Source organism: Pectinophora gossypiella, chromosome 26 (genome assembly GCF_024362695.1).
Source record: "Pectinophora gossypiella chromosome 26, ilPecGoss1.1, whole genome shotgun sequence".
In the NCBI taxonomy this organism is placed as follows: domain Eukaryota; kingdom Metazoa; phylum Arthropoda; class Insecta; order Lepidoptera; family Gelechiidae; genus Pectinophora; species Pectinophora gossypiella.
Window position 1 is genome coordinate 7,391,800 of NC_065429.1, and position 13,516 is coordinate 7,405,315.

Below are 13,516 nucleotides of genomic sequence, written 5' to 3' on the forward strand. Positions count from 1 at the left end.
ACCTATTTTGTCATTATTTTGGGCACATAATTATTCAAAAATATAATTAATGGTAGAGGCATATTATATAAAATAATTGTTGCTTGATATTTATATCAGATACGTATAGAATTACGTTGCTCACAATAATAATGGGTATAATAACAAGGGTCATTATTTATACCCAAAAACAAAGATAAGTGTATCTGTTATCCATGAAATGGTGAAACGAAGGCAAATCTTTAAATTTTTTTTTTTTTTGGGAACTTAGTCTGGAAAGTCACACAAAGTATTAAGGTTTACGTTTCGTAATTTCGTTTTATTGGTTTTATTTATAAATAAGGGCTAAATTAAATTAAATTTTAATCTATTTTTGGTGGTTGTCATTTCACTCGTGCTTTTGACAATATCATTTAAATTAAACTGACAACATTGTTGGAAATGAAGCCATATCTTTTAGTTGACCTGAAATTAAGGTTATGTTGTGTTATATTCATAAATATTTAATAAGTTTTATCAATAAGGAAATAATAAGCTTTATTTTAATGGTGAAATATTATTTTATTGTATTGATAGTGTATTGCACATCGGAACATTAATGTAAAAAATTAAAAATAATATTCTGTATTCTTATTTTTTTTTATTATTTTTTTTAGGTCGAAAATAAAATGAGTCTATACTAGAGTACAACAGCCTCCGTGGTCTAGTGGTTATAGCGTTAGGCTCACGATCTGGAGGTCCGGGTTCGATTCCCGATGGGGACATTGTCGAAATCACTTTGTGACACTGTCCTTTGTTTGGTAAGGACTTTTCAGGCTTGAATCACCTGATTGTCCGAAAAAGTAAGATGGTTCCGTGCTTCGGAGGGCACGTTAAGCCGTTGGTCCCGGCTATTAGCCGTAAAAACACCTCCACCAACCCGCATTGGAGCAGCGTGGTGGAGTATGCTCCGTACCCCCTCCGGTTGATTGAGGGGAGGCCTGTGCCCAGCAGTGGGACGTATATAGGTCGTTTATGTTATGTGTATGTTTATGTATACTAGAGTACGTGCTCTGAAAAAAATCCCGCGGATTTGAATGGAACTGATGAGGGACCTTTACAGGCTTCGTTCCCCAAAAATAACATAGATGGCGCTGTTAAGATTTAACGTGATAATTACCTATTTTCTCATTTCTCCGGTACATAATTATTCAATAATGTAATGACAGAAGCATATGTATAAAAATATTTTTTGCTTGATATTTGGATCAGATTATGTATAGCAAAGAATTATGTTGCTACCTTATTGCTTCTCTTTATTTCGGACAGAATAATAATGGGTGGAATTTGTATTGTACGTGAGTGTAATAAAAAGGTTCATAATTTATACACAAAAATAAGGTGAAAATATGCATGTCTGATATCCAATGAAATTAAAATCTTAAACGAAGGATTTTTTTTACAGCGACATCTTTAGTTTTTTTAAAGAAGCCTGGAAAATTCTTCATTGACAAGTCATAATAATTTCATGAAAATATTGAGATTCGCGACGCTTGCACCGTGATCGCGGAACTTCTTTCGAGCGCGCCACGCTTTGATCTACTGTTTATCATTCCCACCCAGCCTGACGTAGAAAGATGATAGGTACTTCGCGATCTATCATTTCGGTCTTAGTACGCCAACAATGCCTGCTAGTTATCTGTTGATCTAAAAGTCTGCCCACCCTGTCTGGAATTACAGGCGTTAGTTTATATCAAGGATCAGTTTATGTATTATTTTTTTACCTATGTTTCCTGTGCTTTGTAATCATTGTAATCCATGTAGAATATTAAAATGAAAGCAAGTTGGCCAGTTTATTATTTGCTATCATTATTTATTATCCTATTTATAAATGAAAAAAAATACAAAAAGTTCCAGTAGATGTGTAGCAAAAAAGTAAAAAATATAACAAACTCGGTTATAATAATGCTCGATTATAAGTTGTCACCGGTTTTTTCGAATGAAGCCCTATTTTTGTATTTTAATATTATCCGACGAGTAGGCAAAAGACTTAAGCGCATACAGTATTATTAATTTAAGTTTTATTAACTATTAATATTTGACCACATTTACAAATGACCTATATTGTTCTAAAATTCTATATCGTTTTATTGATTAAAAGAAATAGTTACATATATTGTTCTTATATATTCATTAAGATTAGAAAATAAATTATACCTCCTAGCAGTGTGGTTGAAGTTGAAGTGATTTGAATACAAAATAGTGGCGTAATAAATGACTTCGAATAAGGCTGTATGGCAAAAGTATTTTGCCATTATAATTTGAAAAGAAATAAAAAGGAGAAATGACAGGCGATTGTATTGTATTGTTTCTTTCTTGTATTTGTTTATTTTGGTTTTATTTCAATGGTTTATGCTTAATAAGCAGACAAATTAAAGCGCCATGAGTGCCTCTGACTTACTATACTGTAGATTTTGCGCTGAACAGAAACTTTCTGCGGATATAACCTATTTATTACACGATTTGAACATACAGCAAGAAATCTACGAAAAACTTTCATGTTTTCCTTCAAATTCCATTGATTTCGGCCTAAAAAGTCTTCCAGAAACGATATGCAGCTTATGTTACTTCTCTCTGAGCAGTTCGTATGAGTTTTTCAGTAAAATTAAGACATCACAAGCGGTTTTAACTAATTTGTTCTCGACGAGTTTTAAACAAGAAATCGACGTGCAAAACATCCCTAAACACCTCTCTGTGCCTTCAAATACTGCTATAAAGATAGAAAATACAAAGAATGTTGAAATAAACACCTCTTTCATTGATTACGGGAATGATTTCCAAACTTTAGATGAAGAAATCGAACATGATTCAAAATCTAATTTTGTGACCCTTTCTGGAGTATCTTGGAGTGATTATAACTGTATTTGTAAATATTGTAACATGACTTTTTTAAATATAGACACTTTAAGAGCGCATTGTAAGGAGAATCATGCATTTTGTAATGGTTTCAAATGCACAGATTGTGAATTGGACTTGGATGATTTTACCTGTTTTATTAGACATGCAAGGGAACACAGAGACAGCCTTAAGTAAGTATAACACATATAAAAAAAAATACTTATAGGTATTGGTGTTGATTCAGGCAACCACCAACTTAATTTTAATTTGACAGGACTAAAACTAGTTGGGCAGAAGGCAAGAGGGAAGCCACTGCCCTATTTTTCCCTAAAAAAGTAGCATGGAAAATGCTGCACCGACAAGAGCGTGACTCTGAAATTGATGATGATGAAAACTAGTTGCATCTCTTTCTTGCACATATTGTAAGTGAAGGAAAGCAACAATTGAAGAGTGTTCTTCTAATCCTTTTATCTACATCTTTAACCATTATTATTCTGATCATAATAAAGAGAAGCAATATAAATAACAACATAATTTTATACATAATGTGATCCAAATATCAAGCTACAATTATTTGTAGGGGTTCTCTTAAAATGCATAAATGTTTTTGTCATAATTTTAATTATCATAATCCTTTTTGCATAACTTTTTAAGCATAATTTTGAAAACCATAACTACTATAAGCATAATAATTAATGATCATAATGATATGTAAGCATAATTAGCATAAAAACTATACTCCGATTATGACAAATTAATACTATGCGTAACTAATAATAGGACAAATAACAGTATGCCATGGTAAATTATTACATAAAATTTTATGAGTAAAAATAGAGAAACTTATTTGTATATAAGTTTCTGCCATTATATTGTTGTTTGGTTGAGTAATGAGAAAATGGGTAATTATTATGTTCCATCATCAGCGCCATCTATATTATTTTTGGGGAACGTTGCCTGGAAAGTCCCCCATCAACAACCCCAACAACATTTTATATTTGTACTTTATATTTCCTTCTAGGTATTACTGTGAATACTGCAACATCAAGTTAGAAAACAACAAGCATACAGACACACATACATCCAATCCGTATTGTCAGCTTTGTGGTGAGACATTCTCAAAAAAATCCACATTACAACGGCATCTGAAGTCCTACAGATGGGTTCGGAGAAATTCTAAGAAGATGCTGGTTGAAGAGTTGTTGAGCCACTCAGGGATTTCCCTGGATGATGTGGTTGTCGAGTCCTGGGCAGACTATCCTTGGCTTTGTCGGTACTGCGGGACCAAGGTAAGATGGTTAATAAAACCCATGCAATTCTTGATGTTTCATGGTCTACTTTTGTTGATATTTTGGCGGCGTGGGTGTGCTGCCGCCAAAGGATGTTTTCGTGGTACCAAACAGAGCATAGTACCCCGCTAGCCACAAGTTGGTAGTGTGACTAGGGATCGACGGTCCAACAGTGTTGTGTTGGAAGTTGTATATACACGTCGTGCTGTGTAAACTTCGATATCGCTTTTCACGACTGCTTGAAGACTGCATTATTGAATGTGGCGCCATCTGTTACATGTGAGCGGAACTAGGTGGCCAACTAGTTGGGTCCGCACAATATATTTACCGTAGCCGTTTAGTCAAAACCACATAAACGCCTTTTTGAAAAATGTGTATTTGTGAAGGGTGTTGGGACCGTTGTTACGTTTCGGCGCCAATAGATGGCGTAAGTGTGATCGAAATTATTATTTTTGTCATAGATAAACTAAGCTAAATGAACTCTACACCTTTTTGCCACTACTTTAATGTCTAGAGAACCTACAAACAATAAAAAAATATTATAAACCCTCAAAATTTTCTTCAGCATTACTCTGGGTGTGATAGTTAGTGACAACTTCCTATTTAAATGTTCTTTTTATTACTTATTATTGGAAACTACGTATAAAAAAAATGTCATCATCATCATCAGCCCATTAACGTCCCCACTGCTGGGGCACGGGCCTTCCCTCTGTAATTGCGGATTGGTGGTTATTAACGACTGCTAATGGAGGAGCTCGAGATGAAAACTTTTTTTTGTGGTCACTCATCCTATGACCGGCCTTTGCGAAAGTTGCTTAACTTCAACAATCGCAGACCGAGCGCGTTTACCGCTGCGCCACCGAGCTCCTCAAAAACGTATTTACGTTTATTTGTAACAAAAATCCAGAAATTTAGTAAATACTTTTGTACAGGAATGTATATTTGTTCGGTAAGAGAGATGTCGGAAGACCGGTGCTTCGATTTAAAGATTGCGTCAAAAGAGACATGAGTTCATTTGGGATTTACCACGAGGCATGGGAGGAGCTCACCGATGATCGTGACCTGTGGAAGAAGCGTGTGCTCGATGGACGCGACACTCATGACCACACCTGGTTTGACACACTGGCGAGCAGGAGAATGAAACGCCATCAAACCAACAACAATCCACCAGTTGGAGACTTCTCCTGCAGAGTGTGCGGTAGAGTTTGCCGCTCTAGGATTGGCTTGCACAGCCATGAAAGAAAGTGCATTTCTTCGTGGCAATGACGTCATAAATCGTCTGAAACAGACGTATAAGGCCAATGATGATGATGATGATGTATATTTGTCACAGACAAGCGCCATCTAGCGAAAACGGTGTGTAACAATTTAGCCACATAATGGTGCTAATTCCTGTAAACACCATCTAATTTTATTTTAAGTTATATCTGTCATTTTCTTATCCGCCGAAAAGGAAAGGGACGGGTAATCGACAAGCATAAAATTTATGGAACACACGTCAATTTTAAGCACAAATCTAAAACAACCGTCTAAAAATTCGCCCGGGTTATTCATTTATTTACTCATTCTTCCTAAAATTAAGAGCTGTCAATCATCCGTCCCTTTCCTTTTCGGCGGATAAGAAAATGACAGGTATAACTTAAAGTAAAATTAAGAGATGTCTGCAGGAATCGGGGCCATTGGCCATTTACAGGAATTAGCACCATTGGCCCCGATTCCTGGAGACACCGTCTAATTTTATTTTAAGTTATATCTGTCATTTTCATATCCGTCGAAAAGGAAAGGGACGGATGATTCACAGCTCTTAATTTTAGGAAGAATGAGTAAATGAACGTGTCGGATTATTGACTGATGTAAAATTTTTAGACGGTTGGTTTAGATTTGTGCTTAAAATTGACGTGTGTTCCATAAATTTTATGCTTGTCGATTACCCGTCCCTTTCCTTTTCGGCGGATAAGAAAATGACAGATATAACTTAAAATAAAATTAGATGGTATTTACAGGAATTAGCACCATTGGCCCCGATTCCTGCAGACACCGCCTAATTTTATTTAAAGTTATATCCGTCATTTTCATATCCGTCGAAAAGGAAAGGGACGGATGATTCACAGCTCTTAATTTTAGGAAGAATGAGTAAAAGAATGTGTCGGGTTATTGACAGATGTAAAATTTTTAGACGGTTGGTTTAGATTTGTGCTTAAAATTGACGTGTGTTCCATAAATTTTATGCTTGTCGATTACCCGTCCCTTTCCTTTTCGGCGGATAAGAAAATGACAGATATAACGTAAAATAAAATTAGATGGTATTTACAGGAATTAGCACCATTTTATCATAAAAGAATAGAAACAAAATGGAGTAGCAAGAGCGACGCCGTTTTATTTTCGCGCTCCTTATATTCATTATATAAAACCAAATATGTATTATCCATATCGATTATCTATTTCTTCAATATTTAATCAATAATTTATAATAATTTATTTAATTATTTGTGGGTAGTCGCTTTTTATGCTGTCGCCAATAAGGGACTTTCCACGCTACGTTCCCAAAAAATAATACAGATGGCGCTGTTGAGATTTGACGTGATAATTACCTATTTTCTCATTACTCGGGTTCAGAATGTAATCGCAGAAGTACCATTATCATCAATTTAAGAGCCACGCTCTTGTCGGTGTAGCATTTTCCATTCCAGTCTATCAAAGGCCAATTCCTTGACTTCCCTATAAGACACGACGTTAACCTTCTCTTTAATCTGTTCCATGTAAGCTCTTCTTGGTCTTCCCCTTCCTCTCTTTCCTTCTATGATGTTTTTAATAAACTCGTTGTGTCGCATAAGTGTATATGAAAATAATCGTTGCTTGATATTTCGATCACATTATGTATAGAATTACATTGCTCTTCTTTATTTTGATCAGAATAATCAGGTGGAAGATGTAATTGTGCCTGGGCGTAATAAAAAGGGTCATAATTTATACCCAAAAACAAAGATAAAATATGCACATGTCTGTTATTCATGAAATTAGAAGGATGTACAGCGCCATCTAAATTGGTTTTCAGGAACGTAGCTTCGAAAATCCCTCATTAACCTTGATGTGAATAATTTTCGAAAATGTTTCCTTTTTTCTTACCATCCTTTCCCCTTTACCAGGTAACAGACCAGGTCCAACTTCGCCACCACTCGAAAGAAGTCCACGGCAAGTGTGGCGGCGTGTCGTGCGTGGACTGCGGTTACTCCACTGGTGGGTATGAGGAGTTCGTGGAGCATGTGGTCGAGCATCGACCGGGCTTGACGTAAGTTAAATATTACTTCTATCACATACATAACATAGTTACATTTTGAATCGTCATTTTTTACATAACGAACGTCTCATCCGCTTAAAACTGCTGCAGCTTCTCACGACCTGTGTAGCCGGGGAAAAGTAGCTGCAAGAATAACCTCGGCACAGGGCCGTAGATGTTCCTAAAAAAACATTGTAATTCAATTCAGTGATTTGGTAAAAAAACACCAGTAATTTGGCTGCCTTATATCGGTTCCCAGACGGTTAAATCCATGCATTCATATACGTTAGAGCGTTAACCTCACGATGTGGAGGTCCGGGTTCGTTTCCCGATGGGGAAATTGTCAAAATCACTTTGTGAGACTGTCCTTTGTTTGAGTAAGGACTTTACAGGCTTGAATCACCTGATTGTCTGAAAAAATGAGAGCACGTTAAGATGTTGGTCCCAGCTATTAGCCGTTTAAACACCTCCACTAATCCGCAGTGAGGCAGCGTGGTGAAGTATGCTCCATATCCCCTCCGGTTGATTGAGGGGAGGCCTGTGCCCGGCAGTGGAACGTATATAGGCTGTTTATGTTATGTAATGTAGAATAATATGTTCTAGGTCCTACTGCCCGCACTGCAATCACAAATATGACAACGATAAAATATCACACTTAGCAACACACCAGCTTCACTGCACGATCTGCGGTGAAACCTTCACAGACCAAGCCTCTTTAGACAAACACAACTCCATTTACAACTCTGCAAAATCTAAAAAGAAACGAAAACGGCGCGCTCTGACCCAAAAGGATTTAACTTGTTCCGTTTGTCAGAAAATAGCTAAAAGCTCAAATAATCTTCGGGATCATTTGAAGTTACATACGGAGAGAACTCGAGACTTCTTCTGCGATCGATGCGGCATGTCCTTCTATACGAAGGGGGCTTTAAAAGCCCACATTTTAATTCATGATAACCCCGACCCACAAGTCTGTAAGATTTGTCAAAAGAGTTTTATTAACTTATCGAGGTTGAGGAAGCATGTTTTGACGCATAGTAAGGAAAGGCCTTTTGAATGTGGCAGTTGTTATAGAAGATTTAGATCGAAAACTCTCTTGAAAAGTCATATGGCGACGCATTTGGATGTGATGCCTTTTAAATGCCAATATTGCAGCAAAACTTTCAGGTTTAAAAACGTTTTGCGAGTCCATGAAAGGCAACACACCGGTTCTAAGCCGTATTCGTGCGAAATATGCAAAATGGAGTTCTTTAATTGGTCGAATTGCGATAAGCATTTGAGAAGAAAGCACGGGATGACTTTAGCCAAGTCGAAGATGACCCCAGAGGGTAAGGTTCCGTTGAATCCGAAGAGTTTTAAACCAAGAAGTTTGGAGCTTCAGGATGTGAAAGAATGGACAGAGCAAGTGTTAGTGCCTCGAAAGAGAGGTAAAAAAGTGACCAGTGCGGATTGTATGAGAAACGAAGACACTTGATATTTGAAGACGTGAAGTGCCTCCAACTTGATCATTTCCCTAGCGTTATCTCGTTTTAAAAGGGTCCGCTTACTTAATCTGAAGATTTGACAGGTCTAGTTATTTACAGAAGCGACTGTCTGTCTGAACTTCCAACCCGCGAAGGGAAAACCAGCTTATGTTATGATAAAGAAAAGAGATACCTATAAAGAAATACTTATAATAAACAATTTCTATTCAGTTCTATACCTGGTTATCATGCTAATCTTGAAGTATGCATACATTAAATAACTTAAGATAACATTATTTAATTTGTTAACGAAATCAAGATTTTATTTATTGATAACCTGTTTTATTTCTATCTAACCTAACCTAACTGTGTACTTATTAGGTAAAAAAAAACAAATCGATAAAGAGAAAATCGTATTAATTTCTCTTTGTGAGTTTCCCTAAGCACGTGTGAGTGCTAACACAAAAATCATTTACCTACAATAGAGGAAATAAAACACTATTTTCCAATTAAACATTTTACAACACAGAAAAACATCAAGCATTATCACAGGTATTTGAAAATAAGAAAATTATATAATACGTATTATGTTATGTATAAGTAATAATTAAATTATAACCAGAAATATTTTACAAAATAATTTAAATTTACAAGTAACATTGCTGTGACGCGTAGGTTTCACAATGTAAATCAACAAAAACACACTTAAGAACCTACTTTTAACTTTATTTTTTATATATTATTATAACTTTGTATGTCGATTAAAGATACCTGTTGCAATCGATGGACCAGAAACATCACCTATTATTATTAGCCGCGATTGAGCCGCGATGATGTCACATCACTAATTTGTCACTTTGACAGTTCTATCTCCCGCGTGAATTATTAAAGTTCGTGGTAAAGTGGCTTTTCGGCGGGAAACGGGAACGGGACAGTTGCTTTCTTCATTGAGTAATCTAAATAATTAATACGAAGTGGTGTTTTGTGGTTAATGATCGCATTAAGTTAGTCAGAAGACATTCGCGAGTGTTATTATATTGGAGTATTCAATGAACAAAGTGTATCTGCCTATTTTCGCTTCGTGCTGGGAAGCCGCTTCATAACTCAAAAGTTTATGCGGACTTTTGAGTTAATTCGTTTGGGGTTCGGAGTAGGAGTCTACTCCGAGGGTGGGGGCTTAGGTTTCATCATCATCATTCATCACCTTTCATCATTTCATTAATCATCAAGAAAAAAAATACGTAAGACATGGCTGTATGGGCATAGTTCCCTTTGCCTTACCCTTCGGGGAAAACAAAAACAAAAAAAAAAAAAAAAAATCGTGGTAAAGTTTAGTTGTATTTTAATTATTGAGATATTGATATATAACAGTGTATTGTGCTGAAATATGTTTTCTTAATAATGCTACAGTGGGTCAGATAGATGCTGAAACAGATGCAGGTAAGAGATAAGTTTTGAATACCTTTGATAGGAAAATACAGAGTGCTAGTGACAGAAACCGTAACGAAAACTTTGGGGGGAAGATTCATCATTATTCTGAGTTGATATCAAGTGGAATTTCCTGTTAGAAAATTCATAGTGTATTTTTTAAATACTTTAGTCCTATGCATAGAACCCAAATTTAAAATAAAAAAAATAAACAAATTCTTGATTAAATATTTCCGACAAGAAAATCACCTACCCTTTTTTTAATACAATCAAGTACGGTGTAACTAACACCCTGTATATAATCTCGATATATACATAGTGAGCTGTGGAAGACGATAACGGAATAGTGTTGCCTGTCGAAAGTCTATCAACAATGTAATGTACCCTTCTAAATGATTATGATTATCGATAGTTTGACGCTATCGTCACACATCATCAAAAAAAAAACTATCTGTACACGCATCCTACTGTGTTGATCCACTTCGGGCCCCGCGAGGGCGTCGAGGCTGTAATCAAGGTAGGTTTCGGTTTGAATTTGTATGCAATGCTCTTCACTGTGGCCAACCTTACAGGCACGGGATTAAGTCTACTTTCGCCCGTAACCATTTCCCATAAAAATTATCGATTGTAAATTACCTATAGTTAGCAACACTAGAAAGGAAGGTCATATTCGGTAACTAACTTTGTCTCTGGAAAGTGCCCTAAGTTCGATCCCTAGATTTCCCAGAAGAGTGGGTCTATTTACACAGTTACTTTAAAACTTATGATAACATCGATAACGAGTTAAAAAGGCCAAATTGAAGCAACTTTTCTAAGAATGCGGATCATCGTTTCTGAATAATGCAGCTAATAGTACCTAACATAATGGATGCAGCCATAAATAGAAAAAAATAAAGTTTAAGTAATATTGCTGTGTGATATTATTTTGTTGACGTTGCGCACTTTTATATGCGGAAATGTCATGATTATAATTTAAGAGCTACGCTCTTGTCTGTCTAGCATTCTCTAGTCTTGTCTATCAAAGGCCAATTATTTAATTTTGGCTTCTTTATACGACACGACGTTCGCCTTCTCTTTAATTTGTTCCAATTTAAGCTCTTCTTGGTCTTCCTTCTCTTTTCCCTTGTATAAAAAAATGCAAAAATAAGGAAATGTCAAATTGCAATATTAAAGCCTCGTATCCACTAGGCAACAACGCTCAACATGTACGGCAACGTTGCATAACAGCACGCGACGTTGCCAGCTGGAGCGCAAGATGTCGCGTGGCTTGTTGTTTGTTTAGAGCATCGTTAGTTGAGCATCAATTGTTGTCGAGTGAAGACATGACGCGCAACAACACTAGTTAAGCCTCTTATCCACTAGGCAACAATTAACGCGCAACACGCAACGCTCAACATGTACGGCAACGTTGCACAACAGCGCGCGACGTTGCCAGCTGGAGTGCAACATGTTGCGCGGCTTGCTGTTTAGAGCATCGTTAGTTGAGCATCAATTGTTGCCGACTGTAGACGTGACACGCAACAACACTAGTTACTCTAGCGACATGTTGTCGACGACAGACTTGTACTAGAAGCGTAATCAGACAACGTTGTTAAACAATAAGTTCGGCGCTAACTTTCAACATTTTGGGCAACACGTCGCGCGCCAAATGTTGCCAAGGAATCGCGGCTTTATTTTTTTGAGATCAATTGCTTTAATGTGGCTTTTTATATATGTAATAAACTATAATAGTATTTAAGTAATCTATTTTTCTAACATTTACATCTCAAAACACGTTTTAAGGATGTTATAATTATGTTAGGGTAAGGGAGATAGGTCTAATGTATTATTGTCTCCACAACAGCTTACATTGATTAAAATAAGATCTAGGTCTTAAATAGGTACCCTTAATCTAGACTTTCGTCAGCAATTAATTCTTGAACATTGTTCTTATTAAAAACACGCCAAAAAAGGTAAATTAATATTAACTGTTGCCAGGAACCACATCCCGGACTCTCGCACAAAAAAATCCACTTGATATTAACTCAGAATCATGGTCTGAATCATCCCCTTAGTATTCGTTACTATGTCACTAACATTCTGTATAAAAGCAATCATATCTACAAACAAAGATAAAATATGCATTATGTGTGTTATCCATGAAATTAAAAGGTTAAAGATTTTCCTTCGTTTAAGTTAAACAAAAAAAAATTAGAGAAGGGAAATCTTTACAGCGACATCTATATACAGGGTGTTAGTGACATCGTAACGAATACTCAGGGGGATGATTCAGACCATGATTCTGAGTTAATATCAGGTGGAATTTTTCGTCGCAAAATTCATGTTTTTTTTTTTAGTTTTTTTACGATGTCACTAACTGAGTATTCGTTACGATGTCACTAACACCCTGTATATATTGTTTTTGAGGAACATAGCCTGGAAACTCTTTCATTGTATACGAAACTGTTTCAAGAACTAATTACTGACGCTTTTAAAACTATTCTGATATGGGTATGATAAACGTGCTATCCTTTAACAGCTAATTATACTTAACTAGATAATTTAATACATTATATATATTTTTTATTCCCATTATAAATTATTATTTATACATTAAATAATAATAATAATAAATAATAATATATATATTAAATTATTATTTATATTATATATTATTAAAAATTTCAAACATAAACAGATCCTTTTAACAACAACAAGAATAATTTAAACTATAACATGCATAAGAGAAAGATAAAATACAATTTAATATCAACTATCTATAAAAATAAGAACATAGAAACAAAGCGTATTCTAACAGATAGCTCTGACTACCCCAATTGGGATATAGTCGTGATGATATTGTGTTATAAACAAGAGTACGCTTGGGGTTGCATCCACCGATATGCAGCGGAGCAGCGTGGTGGAGTATGCTCCATAATGTCTGTACGGTCACGAGTACTAATATGTATACACTTTGAAACCATATGACATTAACTTTTTGACAAATTAAACCGTAAGTCTCATTAAATGTCAAATATGATAGTGCGACAGGGTTCTAAAGTGGGTACTTGATATTGCTCATGACTGTACCCAGCAGAGGGCCATAAAAGACATTAATGTTTTATGATAGCAAATCCCTAATATAGGTATATTACAGACGGCGATACAGCTAACCACCTATCACGTTAGTCTAACAGAAAGCTCGGTGAGGCGTGGGTACTTAGTTC

At 35.9% G+C, this 13,516-nt stretch overlaps 1 protein-coding gene across 1 annotated transcript; it reads left to right on the forward strand.

The window, feature by feature from the left end:
- The first annotated feature begins 2,326 nt into the window (after nt 1-2,326).
- LOC126378384 (zinc finger protein draculin-like) lies at nt 2,327-8,924 on the forward strand. Its single transcript, XM_050026697.1, has 4 exons — nt 2,327-3,047; nt 3,878-4,145; nt 7,292-7,434; nt 8,026-8,924. The coding sequence occupies exons 1-4, from the start codon at nt 2,401-2,403 to the stop codon at nt 8,891-8,893; spliced, it is 1,926 nt and encodes a 641-aa protein (XP_049882654.1). The 5' UTR covers nt 2,327-2,400; the 3' UTR covers nt 8,894-8,924.
- Nucleotides 8,925-13,516: the final 4,592 nt, after the last annotated feature.